The sequence below is a fragment of the Lampris incognitus genome, chromosome 9 (assembly GCF_029633865.1).
Source record: "Lampris incognitus isolate fLamInc1 chromosome 9, fLamInc1.hap2, whole genome shotgun sequence".
Lineage (NCBI taxonomy): Eukaryota > Metazoa > Chordata > Actinopteri > Lampriformes > Lampridae > Lampris > Lampris incognitus.
Genome location: NC_079219.1, coordinates 54,269,959 through 54,290,786, shown reverse-complemented (window position 1 = coordinate 54,290,786; position 20,828 = coordinate 54,269,959). Strand labels below are relative to the sequence as shown.

General features: G+C 51.1%; 1 protein-coding gene across 1 annotated transcript in view; it reads left to right on the top strand.

The window, feature by feature from the left end:
* mindy3 (MINDY lysine 48 deubiquitinase 3) overlaps positions 1 to 20,828 on the top strand; it is a 38,649-nt gene that overhangs the window by 4,089 nt on the left and 13,732 nt on the right. The window contains exons 10-12 of the mRNA XM_056285700.1: positions 153 to 223; positions 1,353 to 1,433; positions 19,320 to 19,392. Of these exons, the coding sequence (XP_056141675.1) occupies positions 153 to 223; positions 1,353 to 1,433; positions 19,320 to 19,392 (225 nt within the window). The remainder of the gene's footprint in view (positions 1 to 152; positions 224 to 1,352; positions 1,434 to 19,319; positions 19,393 to 20,828) is intronic.

Genomic DNA, 20,828 nt, shown 5'->3' with positions numbered 1-20,828 from the left:
GCTCAAACCAGTGGCCTCAAGTCTGAGCAATGACCACCAGAGGGCGTTAGTTACTCTTACCATTTCTCTGGTATTTCATAGAACTGAGTATGTCTTTTCACTCATTCCCTGTACTCCTTTGTTTTTCTAACTCCTGCCCCCCCCCCCCTCAGAATTGCATGGTATCCATAAACAGGCCTCCGTTGGTTTCCTGACTCTCATGGAGTCGCTACACTACTGCAAGGTATAGGTCAACACTCACATGCTCACATGTACACAGCGCACAAACAACAACGGCAAATAATCACAAATAATGTCAAAACAATAAGAGTTGTGAAGAAGATGGAAGCATTCATGAAACCCTGACAAATTTATTCTGAGTCTGTGGCGCTTTCATGCAAGAAAATGACCACACGTTTATGACGGAAGCGTTTCGAGTCGTGAGAGAACCAGGGACACCCAAACATACGGTTACTTGGACCCGCGAGCAGCAGGACACTTAGCAGTGTGAGAAATATGAACCACGGCGTGGGCTCCCGTGTGAAAATATGTGTTTGTGAGGCACGCTCCCAACTGACTTAACCCCATATCCCCAACCACCACCACACACACACACACTCCAACACTCCCTTGGAAACATAATGCAAATATACACATACCCAGATGTGCGTGAAAATACACAAATACCCGAAAATAGATGGCAAAAACATGGAAGCGTATTTGTACAGAAAGAAAGAAACTTGGCCGTGTAAGTACTGGCTTCGTAAAGAAGTGTGTACTGTGTGTAATACCCGAGTTGAGGCAGAAACAAAGCAAATAAGCAAATTAAGGAGGCTTGATGAGCTCGTGGTAAACAAATAGTCACCAGTGTAATGGAAGGCTGCGGAGTGGGACACGAGGAGCTGACAAGCAGTACAACAGAAGTCCGTGTGTGTGTTTGTGTGTTGGTGTGTTGCGTATTAATGAAGGCCTTGTGTGTAAAGTATGGCGGCCGTGCTCGGTTTGTTAGACTTGGGTAGATATGAGGGCTTCGCTGGGTATGATACGGCGGTTTAATAGAGCAGATGACTTGGAGCGGCCTAGCGGGGGAGATACTGAGCCACTGTTCTTGTTCACCTTACCGAACGGGAGTACTGTGTGTGTGATACTTTACTACGGGTCCAAATAAGTTGATTTTCCGTAAGCCGTTTTCTTTCTAATGTAAAAGCATCACTCAGCCTCGTGTTACAAAACACCCCCGTGGGGTTTTAAAACGGTCTGTGTGTGATTGATGGTTAAAACTGTTGAAAGTAGATATTTTATTTTGTACTAATTCCGTCTGTGTGTGTGTGTGTGTGTGTGTGTGTGTGTGTGTGTGTCTGTGTGTATTCCAGGTTGGGGCATTCCTCAAGTCTCCAAAGTTCCCTATTTGGATCCTTGGCAGCGAAACTCATCTCTCTGTGTTTTTTGCCAAGGTAAGTTCAACACGCCTATCCACAAGTGAGCAACCTCATGTAACACACACACACACACACACACATATACGGTGTGTAATATAAGCAGGTCTCCTCAGCAGTCTAGAATAAGCAAGAACTGGAATGTGTTTCAGCAGATTTAATGCAGCACAGGTTGGGTATCGGTGTTAAAAGGGTTTGTGCGAGACAGAAATCGGGTTTGTTTTGTTGTTTTAATTGAGAGCAGTGGTTTGGTCATATATGGCCAGTATTGTTTCTTGGCTTTTTTACCAATCCCCCATGAGCCAAGAAGCATGTAACGAGCATTCAGAAAGTCTCTCTCTCTCGCTCGCTCGCTCTCTCTGTCTCTCTCTGTCTCTCTCTGTCTTTCTGTCTTGTCTCTCCCCCCTCTTCTCCCCCCCCCCCCCTCTGTCTCTCTCTCTCTTTCTGTCTCTCTCTGTCTTGTCTCTCCCCCCTCTCTCTGTCTCACCCCCCCCTCTCTGTCTCTCTCTCCTCCCCCTCTCTCTGTCTGTCTGTCTCTCTCTCCTGTCTTCTCCCCCCCTCTCGCTCTCTGTCCCTTTCTGTCTCTCTCTCCCTGTCTTGTCTCTCCCCCCCTCTTTCTCCCTCTGTCTCTTTCTGTCTCTCCTTCCCCCTCTCTCAGTCTCTCTCTTTCTCTCTCTCTGTCTTGTCTTCCCCCCCCCATCTCCCCCCTCTCACTCTGTCTCTCTCCTCCCCCCTCTCTCTGTCTCTCTCTCTTCCCCCCCATCTGTCTCTGTCTCTGTCTCTCCCTCTCTCTCTCTCTCGCTCTCTCGTGTCTCTCTGTTGCTCTCTCTCTCCCCCTCTGTCTCTGTCTCCCCCCCTTCTCTCTCTCTCGTGTGTCTCTCTGTTGCTCTCTCTCTCCCCCTCTGTCTCTGTCTTTGTCTCTGTCTCCCCCCCTCCTTCTCTCTCTCTTGTGTGTGTGTGTGTGTGTGTGTGTCTCTCTCTCATGTGTCTCTGTCTCTTTTGTGTGTGTGTCACATCCATTTCAGCAGCATCAGACCCTGCACATTGTCCTAGTATTTTGTGTAGTTGTCCCAGTATTTTGTGTGATTGTCCCAGTATTTTGTGTGGTTGTCCCAGTATTTTGTGTAGTTGTCCCAGTATTTTATGTGGTGGTCCCAGTATTTTGTGTGGTTGTCCCAGTATTTTGTGTAGTTGTCCCAGTATTTTATGTGGCTGTCCCAGTGTTTTGTGTGGTTGTCCCAGTATTTTGTGTAGTTGGTCAGGTAGTGTTTTGCAGTTCTGATGGAAACTGCTGATTGTTATGTACTCGACTCTGCTTTTCTTTCTGTGTGCCGCTGCAGGTTTGTCTGCAGTGATTAGTATTCTTTTTTTCAGTCTTTGCACCTCTCCCAGGGGCAACACGGGCACATGATCATGTACATGAACATGGACACACACATGCAAACACACACCAGACCCTCTGACAAGAGGTATAATACGCACACACTGAGTGAGGTCAGCTCTGTTGTGTTAACTTGCGAGAACGAGCGTCTCAGGGCGGCAGTATGAATCATCTGATCCCCTTGTTGATCGTGAGCGTGTGTGTCTGCCGGCTGCATGTGTGTGTGTGTGTGTGTGTGTGTGTGTGTGTGTGTGCGACCAGAGAGTGTGAGGGACCGTGCATGTGTGTATACCCGCTCACACGGGTGGGTTTAAAATCTTACCTGTGTAACAGTTCGTCGCATGTGCTTTTGCGTTGATGGCCGGCGGCGTTGATCGGAGCAAATCGATTCTCCGTGCCGCGGAGGGAATAAATTGGCACCGGTATTCCAGAACCTTCCGAGGCAATCATCCCGCCGGGAACGCCACGCCTTTTATAGCCCATTGATTAGAAGCTCGGTTACATGAAAACTGGATCACATGTTGGCTCGGTGATGACCCATCAGTCGTCATGCACGCCCTGATGACTTACCAATTACTACAGCTGCCCTGGCACGAGTGACATGTTCACACACACACACACACACACACGCACACACACACACACATAGAGCAGGGAACCTGATCCTGATTAGCATTAATGCACGTGTGTACGCGCATGCATGGGGGGTGTGTGTGTGTGTGTGTGTGTGTGCGTGCATCTGGGCACATCTCTCTCCGTGCCCTCAGGTGGATGACTTCCTGTAGGGAATGTGATCCTGGAAGTTCCCATCTGGATCCATTTGTCCTGCTGGAGACTGCAAACACACACACACACACACACACACTTACACACAGCTTCAGGCGTGCACACACAAACACACACAGCTGACATTACGCTTGTTACAGTTAGTTACTAATTTTTTATGGAGGCAGCAACAGTTATACCACTTTGAGTCCAACTGAAAGGGCAAGACAGAATCCCAGGGTGTGTGTGTGTGTGTGTGTGTGTGTGTGTGTGCGTTAGAATCTATATTAACGTTGTATTTAGAGCTAATGTGCTGTCCGCAGACATTTTCCCAGGCTCCGTGATAACAAAAATAACCCCCTACCTGGTTAGATAGCTTTTAGCCCCGATATGGATCCGTCCCCACAAAAGCAGAAAAACCCGATCCGGGTCTCTGATGTGATCCGGGGCTCTGATGTGTCGGCGACTCCCACCGTCTGCCGCCAGGGACCACCGCGTAGTCCCCCGGGTCTCCGTCAGCATGGGGCCGTGGCTTTCAAACCACCAGCCTAATAGCATTTGTGTTCTCTTTATCTAATCTACCTACACAAAGGCCCCCGTCCCGCCCCCCCGCCCCACTCCCCCTCCACCCGCCTTGTCCCTCGTTGTTTTATTAATGTGCGTGTCTGTGTGAGAAAAGGGCTCTGTGTGAGTGTGTGTATAATGGTATAATAGCACGTAATGAGATCTGATTGTGGGAGAGGGGTTGTGAGACACGGGAAGGGGGGGTGGGAGACTGGCGGAGTCAGGTCAACAGAGAGGGGAGTGGAGGGGTAGGTAGGTGATGGATGGGACACATCGGGCAATACACAAAATCCCTCCTTCCTTCCGTCCTCTCCTCCGTCCGTTCGGGGCAGGCGAGTCTGGCGGGCCACGTCACGCCGCTCCCGAGTGCCCCTCAGCTTTCACCCCCCCCCAATTGCTTCACATCGCCAGCCCCCCACCCCCACCCCCCGGGGCCAGCCCCCCACCCCCAGCCCCCGGGAAGGAGGGAGGAGGAGGAATGGAAAGGAAGGAAGGATGCACTTTAAAGAGGGAGAGCCGCGGTGGTCACTTTGGGGAAATGGGGGGAGACAGGAGTAGGGGAGTCCGCCTTCCTCCCCCTGTGATGAGGTTCACAGGCTGCATGGCGGTCTCTCCTGGGGGATTTCTGTGTGTGTGTGTGTGTGTGTCTGTGTGTGTACAGTAGCAGGGTTCTGGGTCAGTGATATACTGGGAGAAAGAGCAGTCTCTGTTTCTTGCAAGGCTCCAGCTTCTGTCTGTAGATGTGTGTGTGCGCGCACACACACACACACACACACACACACACACACACACACACGGTTCAGCGCAGGCAGTTACTGCCTGTAAACTCAGACACTGTTAAGTGTAAGACGGGTGTGTAATCGGGTGTTGTTGTCATCCTTCCATAAGGACCTTTTGCAGGATCTGAGGGAAACGCACACAAACACACACACACACATAAACAAACACATGCAAAATTACAAAGTTGTGTTTATTAGCCTTTCATTGATAAAATGACCAACCAGAACAGGGCTACTGTAGCAGTGTGTGTGTGTGTGTGTGTGTGGTTGCACTAGTCTCCTGTGTGGTGTGCATGTGTGCATGCATGCGTGTGTGTGCGCGCGTGTGTGTGTGTGTGTGGTTGCACTAGTCTCCTGTGTGGTGTTCTCTGTTCGGTGGCCTATAACTGGGCTCTGTAACATTTCTCGGATGTCTCCTCTATTCTCTGGTCAGACTCGGGGCTTTCTTCGTCCATGACAGTTCCATTAATCACTGCCGTGCCCCGTCTGTCACACACACACACACACACACACACACACACAGACACACACACACACACACACTCACACACACACAATCTGTATGCTGTGTACGCCCTCTGCCCACAGAGATCTCCTTTCTATTATTATTATTTTTTTATCCTTTGTGTTCAGGGAAGCAGTCTAGTTTAGGTACAGTAGACATGCAAGCGCACACACAGACACACACAAACACACAGATACAGAGACAGACGGGGTCTTTAGTCTGTCATCTGGAGTGTTGCGGGACATGACCTCGCCTTGGGGAACGTTTGGTCTCACAGTATTTTGATATCTCACAAAAAAAAAATTGGAGGTAGAGCGGGTCGTCCAGTAATCGGAAGGTTGCTGGTTCGATCCCCGGCTCCTTTGGAGAGCATGTCGACGTGTCCTGATGAGCAGCTTGGCACCTCGGGAACGGCAGGCTCTGCCATCAGGGTATTAAAGCAGTTGGAGCGGTCAGTAGGCTAGAAGAGCGGTAAAAACCTGCAGTCTGTTTATTCGTTTACACACACACACACACAAGCACACAAACCAGTGTGCGACACCCCTCCATCACTCACGCACAGTACGTACAGACACGCACACGGCCTCCCCTGCTGCCTCTCAGGCTGTCATGTAACAAGGCAGGCGGAACCTGCTAGAAACAAGCGAGGAGACAGCGGCCCTGACCTCCGCTTTGTCGTGCTGTAAGCGATCGCTGCAGACACACTCTGGGCCCACTCACAGCCTCTCAGAGCACACAATGGCCCTCTTGGTAGAGCGAGAGAGAGAGAGAGAGAGAGAGAGAGAGAGAGAGAGAGAGAGACTACCCGTAACCTGCCCAGACTGAAGTAGCCCCCAGCGTTCAGGAGATAAAGGGGAAAAGGACGGGGGCGGGACGGGGGGGGGGGGGGGCTCTGAAGTGAAGTACTCGCGTCAGAGAAAGTAGAAGAGAGGTGGGACACAGAACAGTGAATAGAGGGAGAAAAGGGGGGAGATTAGGAGCGATACTGGAGAGCGAAAGCGAGACAGGTGAATGGGGCAGATCAGGGGGAAGGCGATGGCCAGAAGACGGCCGGCAGCACGGAGGACAGCCAGGCAGGGGAAGTTGGACAGCTTAGGTCTCGACCCAGGGATGATGGAAGAGGCTGGGCAGCAGAAAATAGAGGCATCTGGTGGAGTGATAGAGGAGAGGAGGCTATCTCTCTTTCCCCGTCTCTCCATTTCTCACCTCTCGCACTCCTACACGCGCACACATGCAGATTTGATACCCGAGTGTGGGACACGCACAAACCCTCATATCCATACTTGTGGTCTTGTCGTTGTTCTCGTTTAGGTCATGTTCGTTTTTTGGCCGTTCCAGAGCGCTCATTTGATATCCAGTAATATGTTTGGTTTCTCCCTACAGGGAAGGTTCACCTTGTTAGAACATGTGCATGTGTGTGTGTGTGTGTGCGGGTGTGTGCGCGCACACTGTTGGAACTCTGTGTGTAGCGTGGCTCATCAGGAATCGGGACCGATTCGTCATTTCTATCATGTACTTGCGTAAGCAAAAACGAAATTTCGTTTCCTCCAGCCCACAGCAGCGCAACACAAAACATAAAAACACAAATCCAAAATGTCCAAAAATGGCACCACCAAAAACGGAGAGAACAAAGCAAAGAACAAAAACCGTTAACAACACAGTCCAATCAGTGCAACACAGTCCAAAAAATTCCACTGTCCAGAGAACGAACGCCAGCCCGGCTGACCGTTGGAACTGCCGGTCTGCATATTCTAGCAGCTAGCTTAGGCTGCCCCGCTTCCGCTTCCTGTCAGACCACCCTCGGTGCTTCGTCCTCGAGCGCAGCTCCAGGCAGGGCCGTGGTCCCTGGGCCCACCGGACGCAGCAGACCAGGCTTCCCCAGCCGATCCAATGCCAGCTCTCCCGGCCAGACACCATCGACACACCTCTCCACAGTCGACACCAGACCACCTCAGTGTTTCCTCTTGGGCGCAGCTCCAGGCGGGGCCGTGGTCCCTGGGCCCACCAGACGCGGCAGACCAGGCTCCCCCAGCTGATCTAACGCCAGCTCTCCCAGCCAGACACCATCGACGCACCTCTCCACAGTCGACACCAGACCACCTCAGTGTTTCCTCTTGGGCACAGCTCCAGGCAGGGCTGTGGTCCCTGGGCCCACCGGACGCGTCAGACCAGGCTCCCCCAGCCGATCCAACGCCAGCTCTCCCAGCCAGACACCATCGACACACAAAACACAGACAAAAACACTGCACAGTCGACGTTAGGCAAGGCCGCCACCAGAACCACCTCGGTATTTCCTCTTGGGCGCAGCTCCAGGCGGGGCCGTGGTCCCTGGGCCCACCGGACGCAGCAGACCAGGCTCCCCCAGCCGACCCAACGCCATCTCTCCCAGCCATTAAACGGGGAAAAAAATCGAAGCTCAAATCACAACGACACAAACTTGGACTTGGACGTGGACAAAGACACTGCATAGTCGGTACTGGGTGAAGCCGCTGCAAACGTGAGTCCGCGCCGCCGTCTTCCCACACACTCCTAAAAAGGGGGTCTCGAGTTTGTGGAAGAGTTTTTGTTGGGGGATATGGGTGGCGGGCGAATCTCCTTAACGACTCCTACAGTGTATTTCTGTCATGTTCATGTGGCGTTGAGCAAAAAAAAAAATCCAACTCAACCGTCGGGGTCTGTTGCCAACCTCACATTACTACGCAGCCCGGGGGGGGAGGGTGTCACATATTGCACACACGCTTTAATTAAGTCGCACATGCACTTTATTAAAGCATGTGCCCCCTCTGCGGTCTGGTGTACTGGTGGTTGTGGCAGCCAAAAAAGGACGAGTCGCAATTGAGCAATCCTTTCTCACATTTTATATAGCAAATTAAAACGACATTATAATACACGTGAAATATTAAATAAGTTTTGTTGAATGTGTGACGCAAGTCTAAATTTGATAAAACCATTTCCGTAGTAGGTTTGCTGGGGAGCATAATGGATTTGTGCTCAAAATGTTCCAAACTATGACCGTGTCAAATTTTGAGTAGTTTGACTGTACAAGGGAAGTCCCCTCACACGACATTTCAAGGACGATTTGGCACTGGAGTTATTTTACAGTTTTTGAGTCAATTAGAGGGAAAGTCAGCTGAAATTACATTATAATAATTATCATTTCCTCATATTTCAACTGTCATAAAAAACGCTTAGGCGGTTTGCTGAAATGTTCAACGAAATCCTGTTCAGAATGACCCCTACCATGAACAGGATCCCACTGGAAATACTTTTTGGCATCTGGGTGGCGTGGCGGTCTATTCCGTTGTCTGTCAACACGGGGATCGCCAGTTCGAATCCCCGTGTTACCTCCGGCTTGGTCGGGCGTCCCTACAGACACAGTTGGCTGTGTCTGCGGGTGGGAAGCCGGATGTGGGCATGTGTCCTGGTCGCTGCACTAGCGCCTCCTCTGGTCGGTCAGGATGCCTGTTCAGGGGAGAGGGAGAACTGGGGGGAATAGCGTGATCCTCCCACGCACTACGTCCCCCTGGTGAAACTCCTCACTGTCAGGTGAAAAGAAGCGGCTGGCGACTCCACATGTATGGAAGGAGGCATGTGGTGGTCTGCAGCCCTCCCCGGATCGGCAGAGGGGTTGGAGCAGTGACCGGGACAGCTCAGAGGAGTGGGGTAATTGGCCAGAAACAATTGGGGAGAAAATCCAAAAAAAAATGTACCTTTTAAGGATTTACGCTGAGAGCCACGAACCCGGAGTCAAATTGTGCCAACCTACATGGCCCACATGATTCTGACTCTGATGAGAAAATTATGAATGGTATAATGTAGTTTGAAATAATTTTCCGTTTAATTTTCTCAGAAACTAGTAAAATCACAGAAAGTTGAATCAGTTCATCTGGACACAACGTTTATTGAGAGAAACGTTTCATCACTCATCGAAGTGACCTCTTCAGTCTCAACTGACTGCAGGTGTCCCCACCCTTATAAAAAACACAGTGGCATAACGACCGAAACCAATGATCGGTTTCATATGCAAATATGGGTGTGACCATTAGTTAGAGTTTCAATGGCCATGTGTACTATTCACAAGAGTATTGGGGAATAGTTGCAATCACAGCATTGTAAAATGGTGACAGATGTACTCTTAGACCCCCCCTCCCCCGCCCAGTTCAGGGATGGTCGTTCCCTCTTAACATAGATGGCTTCTTTGACTCCCCGTTCAAACCAGCGTTACTATCTATCAAGGGTGTGCACATCCTCATCCTTGAAAGAGTGGACGCTGGCTGTAGATGGGTTTAGACTGTGGAGTCCTGGCCTGACGTGTTAGCTGTCCTGTGTTATGCCATCCTCTTGGCCAGCGTCTGTTTTTAGACAGTAAAATAACCCCAAATTTCACATGGTTATTGTCAGGGTCACTCTGAACAGGGTTGCATTAAAAAATTTCAGCAAACCTCTTAAGCATTTATTAATGGTACTTGAAATATGAGGAAATTATGATGTGTTGATGATGTAGCATTACAACAGGCTGCAAAAAAACATGCAAGTGCACAAGAGAGCAAGAGGACTGCACAAGAAGAGGAGAAAGAAGCACGGCTGAGACCTACAGCCATGCAAAGGAATGCTGCTAGATGTAAAGCCCTTGAAACACTCCAAGTGAAGGCAAAGAAGAAGACGTACTGATGGATGCTGCATCAAGCAAAGGAATGCTGCCAGGCATAAAGCCATAGAAACCCTCCCAAGTCAAAGCAAAGACGTACTGATGGACTACAGATGGACTAACTACGAGCTACTGCACAATGAAAAGAAGTTCAACTACATCTGAACTACTCTCAAAGAAAACGACTTTGAAAAAGTAGTTCAAGTACATCCAAACTATGTTGTGGAAAGTTACCACAATCTGAGTCAGGATTCCAAGTCTGAGGCCATGGTTCTCTGATGAAAAATGATGGATTCCTCCCTCCAGGTTGGGGATAAGTTATTGCCTCAAGTGAAGGAGTTCAAGTATCTCGGGGTCTTGTTCACGGGTGAGGTTAGGATGGAGCGGGAGATTGATAGTCGGATTGGTGCAGCATCAGCAGTAATGCGGACATTGTACTGGACTGTTGTGGTGAAGAGGGAGCTGAGCCTGGAAGGTATAGCTCTCAATTTACCAGTCAATCTTCGTTCCAATCCCCACCTATGGTCATGAGCTTTCAGTCGTGACCGAAAGGGTGAGATCGTGGATACAAGCGGCTGAAATGAGTTTCCACCATAGGGTGTCTGTGCTCAGCCTTAGAGATAGGGTGAGGAGGTCAGACATCCAGAGGGAGCTCGGAGTAGAGCCGCTGCTCCTTTGCGTCAAAAGGAGCCAGTTGAGGTGGTTCGGGCATCTGGTAAGGATGCCTCCTGGGCGCCTTCCTTTGAAGGTTTTCCCGGGCTCGTCCAACTGTGAGCAGACCCCGGGGTAGACCCAGAACTCGCTGGATGGACTACATGTCCAATCTGGCCTGGGAACGCCTTGGGATCCTCCAGGAGGAGCTGGAGGGCGTTGCTGGGGAGAGGGACGTCTGGAGTGCCCAACTTAGCCTGCTGCCACCGCGACCCGACCCCGGAGAGGCGGCTGAAGATGAATGAATGAATGAGTCTGGAATGTCCTGTAGTTACACAGAGGTACAACAGAAGTGACGAAGAGTAAAGTGTGACAGTGTGTGATGTAAGACCTCACTGAGGCATCCCGGGAGTGTTTTAAGGAGCGGACAGTGTCGCACATTGAGGATATAATTGAAGTACATGTAATTAACGACTCCCCAACACTGCAGTTATGTTACTTTTCTAATTCTGAAAATAAAAAGCTTAATTTACTACTTGGAACTGTCGGATCCTGTTTCTGTGTTCTTCAACTTCACATGTTCGAGGGCACATCTGGGACCTCACAGAGTGAATGTCAGGGTCCCTGTGCAAAGCCGCAGCATCTGGAGATGTATAGAACGAGAATTTGGAAAATGTAATCCTAAAGCGTAGAAATTGCGGACGAGTCAGGAAAACGGTGGAAATATATTGCTGGGCCGTATCGATACACTATATGTTCACGTCACGTTTTTGCATGGTTTCGGCCCTTAAATCATCTCCAATATTGCAATATTTCATATCATGGAGAATAATTATCTCTTGAGTAACACAACATGTTTACTGTGGGCTTGACTGTCAACATAAATAATACTGAACACCAACCACAACCCTCACATGTAGTGAGGAGATTTAAGATCTGGGAGACGTACTGAACTTGGAAATACGGAATATATCTGAGCTGCTGAAACAGGGCCCTGTGATGGACCGGCGGTCTGTCCAGGATGTCGCCCCACCTGCCGCCCAGTGACTGCTGGGATAGGCTCCAGCATCCCTGCGACCCCGATCAGGATTAGCGGCTTGGGTACTGGGTGGATGGAATTTACTACTTGTCTGTCTGCCTCTTATTGATCTGAGTATATTAAATACAACTTCCTGTTTATTTGAACATATAGCACAGGCTTTAGCCACATGGTTACATGATATTTGGGTAGCTCTCTTTTTCACCATACATGTGTTTGCATCCCTGATTTTGGACAAGGACTCGGTGTTGGTGCAGGAATTGTGTGTGTGTGTGTGCGTGGGTGAAAGAGCGCGTGGGTGTCTGCTGTTTGTGTGCATGTGTGTTTGTGTACATCGAAAAACGCAGGGCTGTACTCCAGTATAAGCAAATCATAGCTGGCGGGGGAGAAGCCTAATAAATAAACAGATTCTCACAGACTCACACTAAGAGGGAGCGAAATACACACACACACACACATGCACATGCACACGCACACAGACACACACATGCACACAGACACACACACACACGCCTTCCCTGTGGAGTGTGTTAGCAACATGACATGTTTTCCAACTCAGCAGCGTCTTCCCCAGGCCTCTAATAAAACACAGATCAAAGACAGCTGAGCAGACCTGTCATCCTGCACACACACAGACACACACACACACACACACACACACAAACAAAGATAGACACGTCTGCTCTCATTACGAGTGTGTGGGGGCGCTCACGTGTGAGTCATGTCCTCGTGGCGTGTTCATTGTGCGCCGAGTGTTTGTAGACCGGTCGTAATAACACACTGTTCTGTTTTTGTGTCGTCCACCGATTATAGTTACTCGTATTTGTTGACACCCAAACTGTAATCGTAAGGTATCTAGCTCTCGGGCACCAGGGGATTTTTTTTCTTTGTTTGTTTTTTTTTTACCCAGCATGCATCTGCCCTGCCCCCAGGAAGAGCGCAGTAAAGTGTTTATGTCCTGGATGTGGTTGACTGGGTGTTTCGGGCCCAGAGCAGCGTGGGTTTTGCAAGAGAAAGGAAGACTTTCTCTTTTTTTTTTTTACAGATCTTTAATCTAACTATTCTCTTCAGTTTGGTCGTGGCGGTCTATTCCGTTGCCTACCAACACGGGGATCGCCGGTTCGAATCCCCGTGTTACCTCCGGCTTGGTCGGGCGTCCCTACAGATGCGAGTGGCCGTGTCTGTGGGTGGGGATCCGGATGTGGGTGTGTGTCCTGGTCGCTGCACTAGCACCTCCTCTGGTCGGTCGGGGTACATGTTCGGGGGGGGGAGGGGGAACTGGGGGGGAATAGCGTGATCCTCCCACACGTTACGCCCCCCTGGTGAAACTCCTCACTGTCGGGTGAAAAGAAGCGGTTGGCGACTCCACATGTATGGGAGGAGGCATGTGGAGTTATCACCCCTCCCCGGATCGGCGGAGGGGGGTGGAGCAGCGACCAGGGCGGCTCGGAGAGCGGGGTAATTGGCCGAGTACAATTGGAGAGAAAAGGGGGGGGGGGGAATAAAAGAAAGGAACGTTTGTCATTTCGCTGGTGAGGACAGAGACGCAGCCTGGGTCTGGTGAACTGGGCTGTGTGTGTCCTGGGTGCGAGGCTGTTTTCCTCCAACATGTGTCCTGCAGGGGCAGCACACTGACCTTCAGCCTGAAAGTGATACACACTGACACGTCTAGCAGATGACAAATCTACCATAACACTTAGCAAACTGTGACGCCAACACAACCACACAGCCTGGGTGTCACTCCATGCTACATAACAGGTGTGTGCGTGTGTGTGTGCGTGTGTGTGCGTGCATGTGTGAAAAAGTGTGTGTGCATGCGTGTGTTTGTGTGTGCTTGTCTGTGTGTGTGCATGCTTGTGTGTGTGAATGACTGCTTGAGAGTGTGTGTGTGTGTGTGCATGCGTGTGTGTGCACGTGTGTGTGCCTGCATGTTTGTGTGCGTGTGTGCGTGCGTGCTTGTCTGTGTGTGTGCATGCTTGTGTGTGTGAACGAGTGCTTGAGAGTGTATGTGTGTGTGTGTGCATGTGTGTGTGTGTGCGTGCGTGTGCGTGCGTGCTTGTTTGTGTGAATGAGTGCATGATTGCGCGTGTGTGTGCATGCATGTGTGAATGCTTGTTTGTGTGTTTGAGTGTGTGATTGCGTGTGTGTGCATGTGTGTGCATGCATGCTTGTGTGTGTGTGAGCGAGTGTCTGTGCATGCATGCGTGTGCACGCTTGTGTGTGTGTGTGTGTGTGTGTGTGTGTGTGTGTATATGTTTGTGTCTGTGTGTGTGTGTGTGTGTGTGTGTATGTTAATGTCAGCAGCTGGGAGTCATTTCACTCTTGATGTGTCCCCTGAACCCTGCAGACCTTCTCTGTATTACTCTTTCTCTCCTTCCCTCACTTTCTGTCTTGATCTCTTTCACCCATTTCTTTCTGTTTTATGCCATCTCTCTGTCTCTCACACCCTCATTGTCTCCTCTGCCCTTTGTCTCAGTCTCTCGCCCTCTCTCCCTATCATTTTCTCCCCCCCCCCCTGTCTTCTGTGAGCGGTGTAAGCCCTGAGGACAGTAATATGTGTGCAGTGAAATCCAGCAGGCTGAGCGGATCTGAGGCTTTGGCTTTAATAAAGGCGGTCTGGGGGAGATGAGCAGGCTCTTATATGCTCTATAAAAACACTGTGTTAGGCTAACACGCCGCTGTCACATACACAATCCCTCCACTATGCAAATGGCGAAACGGCGAGTGGGTGCACTGCGCCCCCACCTACTCACTTAGAGGTGTGTGTGTGCTGGCGTGTATATAAACTCTAAATGCATCTTTTCATATGTAACCCCTCATATAACACCTCCCCACTGAATCATATGGAATATATTTCCACTTCTGGTGTGCGAAGATGGCGGCGCAAATTCACGTTTGCAGCGGCCTCCATGCAGTGTCTTTGTTCACTTCTGTGGTTATGTTTTGTCTTCGTTTGATGGCTGGGAGAGCTTGGTCTGCCACGTCTTGTGGGCCCAGGGACCACGGCCCTGCCTGCAGCCGTGACCGAGGAGGTAACACCGAGGGCGGTCTGACAGGACGTGGAAGCGGGGCAGGCTAAGCTAACTGCTAGCCCATGCGGACCGGCAGTTCCGCTAACACCGAGGGCGGTCCCGCGGCGGCCTCACCTAGCCTTGACTGTGGTGTTTTTGGTGTCGCCATGTGGAGTGTGAGGAGGTGTGTTGAGGGTGTCTGGCTGGGAGAGCCGGCGTCAGATCGGCCGAGGGAGCCTGGTCTGCTGCGTCCTTGGGCCTGCAGCCGTGACCGAGGAGGTAACACTGAGGGCGGTCTGACAGGACATGGAAGCGGGGCAGGCTAAGCTAACTGCTAGCCCATGCAGACCGGCAGTTCCGCTAACACCAAGGGCAGTCCCGCGGCGGCCTCGCCTAGCCTTGACTGTGGTGTTTTTGGTGTCGTCATGTGGAGTGTGAGGAGGTGTGTTGAGGGTGTCTGGCTGGGAGAGCCGGCGTCAGATCGGCCGAGGGAGCCTGGTCTGCTGCGTCCTTGGGCCTGGAGCTGCGCCCGAGGAAGAAGCACCGAGGGCGGTCTGACAGGATGCGGAAGCGGGGCAGGCTAAGCTAACTGCTAGCCCATGCAGACCGGCAGTTCCGACAGTCATCCCGGCGTTCGTTCTCCTGGACAGTGATTTGTTTTGGATATATGTGTTAGTATGTATGTTCTTGCTGTTGTTGTAGTCCTGGTATGATCTCATCTTCTTCTTCTACTGGTTTGTTCCCTGTTTCCCAGGGGTCGCCACAGCGGCTCTGGTAGTTTCCACCGGCACCCTGTGAGGGCGCAGCACCAATGGCGGTCTTGTCAATCCGCATAATGATTTGGCAGAATCTTACATGGGATGCCCTTCCTGACACAACCACCCACCCTATGGACGGTTATGATGCGATCTAATTACCCTAAAGCAATGATACCGCAATAAAAACAAAAATTGCCTCTCAGTAACTTCCTTGTTTTCTTCTCCTCCAAGCACTCCTCTCTCGAAGAGCGCAGCAGTGCTTTCATGGCACTGCCGTTTCGATTCTCATTTCGGAAGTGGCCCTGAAACGATCGAAAGATATCCTACTTTCCTACTTGTCGGTCTCACGGGGTAAGAATGTCACCTCGGGTTTTTTGTTTTCTGCAATTTTTCCCCCTTTTTTCCCCGGCCAATTACCCCGCTCCTCCGAGCCGTCCCGGTCACTGCTCCCTGCAGACTACCGCATGCCTCCTCCGATACATGTGGAGTCGCCAGCCGCTTCTTTTCACCTGACAGTGAGGAGTTTCGCCATGGGGGACGTAGCACGTGGGAGGATCACACTGTCCCCCCCCCCCCCCCGAACAGGCATCCCGACCGACCAGAGCAGGCGCTAGCGCAGCGGCCAGGACACACTTCCCACCCGCAGACACGGCTGATCGTGTCCGTAGGGACGCCCGACCAAGCCGGAGGTGGCACGGGGATTCAAACCAGCGATGCCCGTGTCGTTAGGCAACGGAGTAGACCGCCGCGCCACCCGGACGCCCCCTGAACCTCACCTTGTTGTCCGAGAAAGTAGAGAGAGAGAGAGCGAGAGAAAACATGAGGAATGTTCCCAGCATCTCAGGGCTGTCACAAGTCACGCGGGGGGGGGGGGGTTTGGCCTTAGTGACAGTTTGTTAATCAACACACACTGCTGGCAGTTTTCAGGAATCTACACACACATGCACGCACACACATGTGCACGCACACACCCCACACATCAGTATGTTCTCCTCATTTCTCCTCACCCTCTGGCAAAAATGTTCCTCTAAACCCAGTCAACAAACAAACACACTGTAGTCCTCACCAGAACTCGGCGTGTGTGTCTGTATGTGTGTTTGTGCACGTGTGTGTGTGTGTGTGTGTGTTTGCGCGTAACACTCGATTTCCTGATTGTATGTTTGGAGTGAAAACAAGCCGTCCAGCTTTATCAGAAGATCAGTTAATAACCCAATGGACCCCCGTGATTATGTTGGCCCCTCAGCTTACAAACACGCACAAAATCATGCAACACAAGGTCTGCATTAGCGGTCTCCCCTGCACCACAGCACGGGCCGTTGCGTTCCCTGCAACCAGACGCGCATTGCGTTAGCGTTGCCAGAATTGATCCCCGAATTTAATAGTTGTTTTTGGGGGGTTTTTTTTTACAGAAGAAGTCCGGGAACAACATCTGAGAAGCAGCAGACACACAAAAGTTTCTGGGTCTTTCTTCGGCCGTTTCACTTCGGGCCCGGCTGTCTTAATGCATCGGCATTGTTGAGCCCTTGTTTTCCCTTAAACTGAGGGAAATATCCCCCCCCACCCCGGTCCTGTTCTCTACCCCTCCACCTCCCCCGTGTCCCGGCTCTCTCCCCTCATTATTCATTAGTCACCCTGTTTGCTCCTCCTCTGTCCAGGAATCGATCCTTCCTGAGCTCAGCTCTGCTGCAGTCTGTCTGCTCACATTCCCTCCATCTCTGCTACCTCCCCTTCTCTCTCTCATCTCTTCATAGCTCCTCATCTTTATCTTGCTGCCGCTCTCTCTCTGTCCCTCTCACTCTGTCTCTCTGTCTGTCTCTCTCTCACTCTCGCTCTCTCTCTGTCTCTCACTCACTCTGTCTCACTCTGTCTCTCTCTCACTCTCGCTCTCTCTCTGTCTCTCACTCACTCTGTCTCACTCTGTCTCTCTCCCTCTCTGTCTCTCTCTTTCTCTCTCTCACTCTGTCTCTCACTCTCTCTCTGTCCCTCTCTCTGTCTCTCTCCCTCTCTGTCTCTCTCTCCCTCTCTGTCTCTCTCTTTCTCTCTCTCACTCTGTCTCTCACTCTCTCTCTGTCCCTCCCTCTCTGTCTCTCTCTCCCTCTCTGTCTCTCTCTCCCTCTCTGTCTCTCTCTTTCTCTCTCTCACTCTGTCTCTCACTCTCTCTCTGTCCCTCTCTCTCGCTCTGTCTCTCTCTCACTCTTGTGTCTCTCGCTCTGTCTTGCTCTCGTGCTGTCTCTTACTCTCTCCATCTCTCTCTCTCTGTCGCTATCTCTCCCTCTGTCTCTGTCTCTCCTTCTCTGTCTCTCTCGCTCTGTCTCTGTCTCTCTCTGTCTCTCTCTCGCTCTCTCTCTCTCTCGCTCTTGTGTCTCTCGCTTTCTCTCTGTCTCTCTCACTGTCTTGCTCTCGTGCTGTCTCTCACTCTCTCTGTCTCTCTCTCTCTGTCGCTATCTCTCCCTCTCTCTCTGTCTCTCTCCCTCTCTCTCGCTCTGTCTCTCTCTCTCACTCTTGTGTCTCTCGCTCTTTCTCTCTGTCTCTCTCGCTCTGTCTTGCTCTCTCGTGCTGTCTCTTACTCTCTCCGTCTCTCTCTCTCTGTCGCTATCTCTCCCTCTGTCTCTGTCTCTCCCTCTCTGTCTCTCTTTCGCTCTGTCTCTCTCTCTCTGTCTCTCTCTCGCTCTTGTGTCTCTCGCTCTTTCTCTCTGTCTCTCTCACTGTCTTGCTCTCGTGCTGTCTCTCACTCTGTCTCTCTCTCTCTCTCTGTCGCTATCTCTCCCTCTCTCTCTCTGTCTCTCGCTCTCTCTGTTAGTCTCTCTCAATTTTTCAATTCAATTCAATTGAGCTTTATTGGCATGACAAAAAAAAGCGTATTGCATTGCCAAAGCTATAAAGTACAGTACAGAATGCAAAGGTATTACGACAATACATAACAACTGTCTCTCTCTGTCTCTCTCTCTCATTCTCTCTCTTACTGTCTCTCTCACTCTATGTCTCTCTCTCGTTCTGTCTCTCTCTTGCTCTGTCTCTCTCTCATTCTGTATCTCTCTCTCACTCTGTCTCGCTCTGTCTCTCTCTAATGCTGTCTTGCTCTCTCTGTCTCTCGAGGTCTCTCTGTCTGCTCCGTTCTGTCTCCCTCCATATCTGTGTTTGTATCAGGTCAGTGCTGAACATGTTGTTGGCATGGAGGTTCCATCAACAGTCTAGCCAAAGCCTCAGAGCTAAAAGAGAAATTACCATGCAAAAAAGAGGAGAGGGGAGAGAAAATGTGTGTGTGTGTGTGTGCGCGTGCTGTCTCGTGAAGCTTGTCCTGCTTATTAATGTTCTGGGTCGCCGTGTTTTCAGCTCCAATACCACAAGCCTGAATGAAAACTAAAATATGACGGTGATAGAGTGGGCAGCACAGTGGCGCAGTGGTTAGCGCGGTCGCCTCACAGCAAGAAGATCCTGGGTTCGAGCCCCGGGGTTGTCCAACCTTGGGGGTCAACAACCCAGGTCGTCCCGTGTCTGTGTGGGTTTCCTCCCACAGTCCAAAGACATGCAGGTCAGGTGAATCAGCCGTACTAAATTGTCCCTAGGTGTGAATGTGTGGCCTGTGATGGCCTGGCGGCCTGTCCAGGGTGTCTCCCCGCCTGCCGCCCGATTACTGCTGGGATAGGCTCCAGTATCCCCGCGACCCTGTGTAGGATAAGCGGTTTGGATAATGGATGGACGGATAGCGATAGAAAATGTGTCGTTGATAAAGTCTGCTTCTCGTTGATCAGGGTTGTTTTAAAATTCAGAAAAATCTTCTTTCTTTCTCCGTCTCTCTATAGGAGATGTCCTTGGTGGGTCCTGAGTCTCCATCAGAGCAAGCCAGGAGAGTCTTCCAGTCATTTGATCCTGAAGGTAAATCTCAGCCACGGACTGAACATATATATGTATGTGTGTGTGTGTGTGTGTGTGATGCACAGGGCGTGTGTGATGCGTCAGTGCAGTAATACTGGGGTAGTAGTGCTTGTAGTTAGTGCATGCTGCATGCTGCTTCTGCTTGCTACTCTCTGCTCTCAGCTACTGCCGCCGGCTAGCCCTCTTTGTGGGGGTGAAAAGAGGAGCCGAGTGCGTAAGTCTCCCCTGCCGGTACATAGCCTCTCTACCGCCAAGACTCCTGCAGTGCCTCCTCGTGGCCACACACGGTAACTGGGTACCTTGCGGTCCCTGGCTAAACTGTAGGGGATCTCGGAGCTACAGTGGTCCCCAGAGGTCTAATGCGCAGGCCCATGTGAAGTGGATACGCCCTGGCATTGACCAACCACTGTCCCACTGCCTTGTGGGTAAGTGTAGGACGACAAAGGCTAGGGGAGCACACCCTGAGAGAAAAGCAATGTGCATGGCGGCGCACGATAGGCGGTCCTCTGACAGACTGGAGCTCCGGCAGCCTCCTGCAGCTGTGGAAGAGTGCTGGTCGTCTTGGGCCCCCCTTGCCACCAGATCCCACCCTCTCACAGTGAAGAAGTGCTGCTGGGACATGCGCACCCCCAGCGGCACTGTAAATAATCTCTTTGCGCAGGTATCCACCTCTGCCTCGGTGAGACCAGCAACCGGAATATGGATCAAAGTCTGGCGGCGATGGGGTGTCTGGTGACGGGAGCAGGTATGAATGCACTGGAAGTTCCTAATCAGACCCCTGCACGCCAGCGGCACAGGGCTATTCATGGTCGCCAGCAGCTGGGCTTGAGTGGCAGCTGCTCTCGGCAGACCCCTGTGTGTCTGAGCAGCCCTATTTAGGAGCCACACTGCTCACCCCAACTGGGGAGGGGCCTAGAAAAGGTGGCCTAAACATTGCCCACTCAAAACATCCTGGATAGGCTACCGCACCTATCAGGACATTCCACTCTGCGGTCGAAATAAAAAAAAGAAAATAATTCCCTTTAAACTGGCAACATGGAACATAAGAACTCTGCTGGACGTTAATGCCGAAAGACCTCAGCGAAGGACTGCACTAATTGCAGCGGAACTCAATCGCTACAATATTGACATTGCTGCACTCAGTGAAACCAGGTTCCTGGATGAAGGCTCCCTGAAGGAGGACACCTACACCTTCTTCTGGAAGGGATACCCTGCAGGAGGACAACATCAGCATGGTGTGGGATTTGCAATAAAAAACAGCCTCCTACCAAGACTCACTGAAACACCGATTGGCATAAGTGAAAGACTCATGTCGCTCAGGATCCCTCTGGCCAAGAAACGTTATGCCACCCTCCTAGGTGCCTATGCACCAACACTGCCATCAGAGGATGACGTAAAGGACCGCTTCTATCAGTCACTAGATGAGGCTCTCCGTC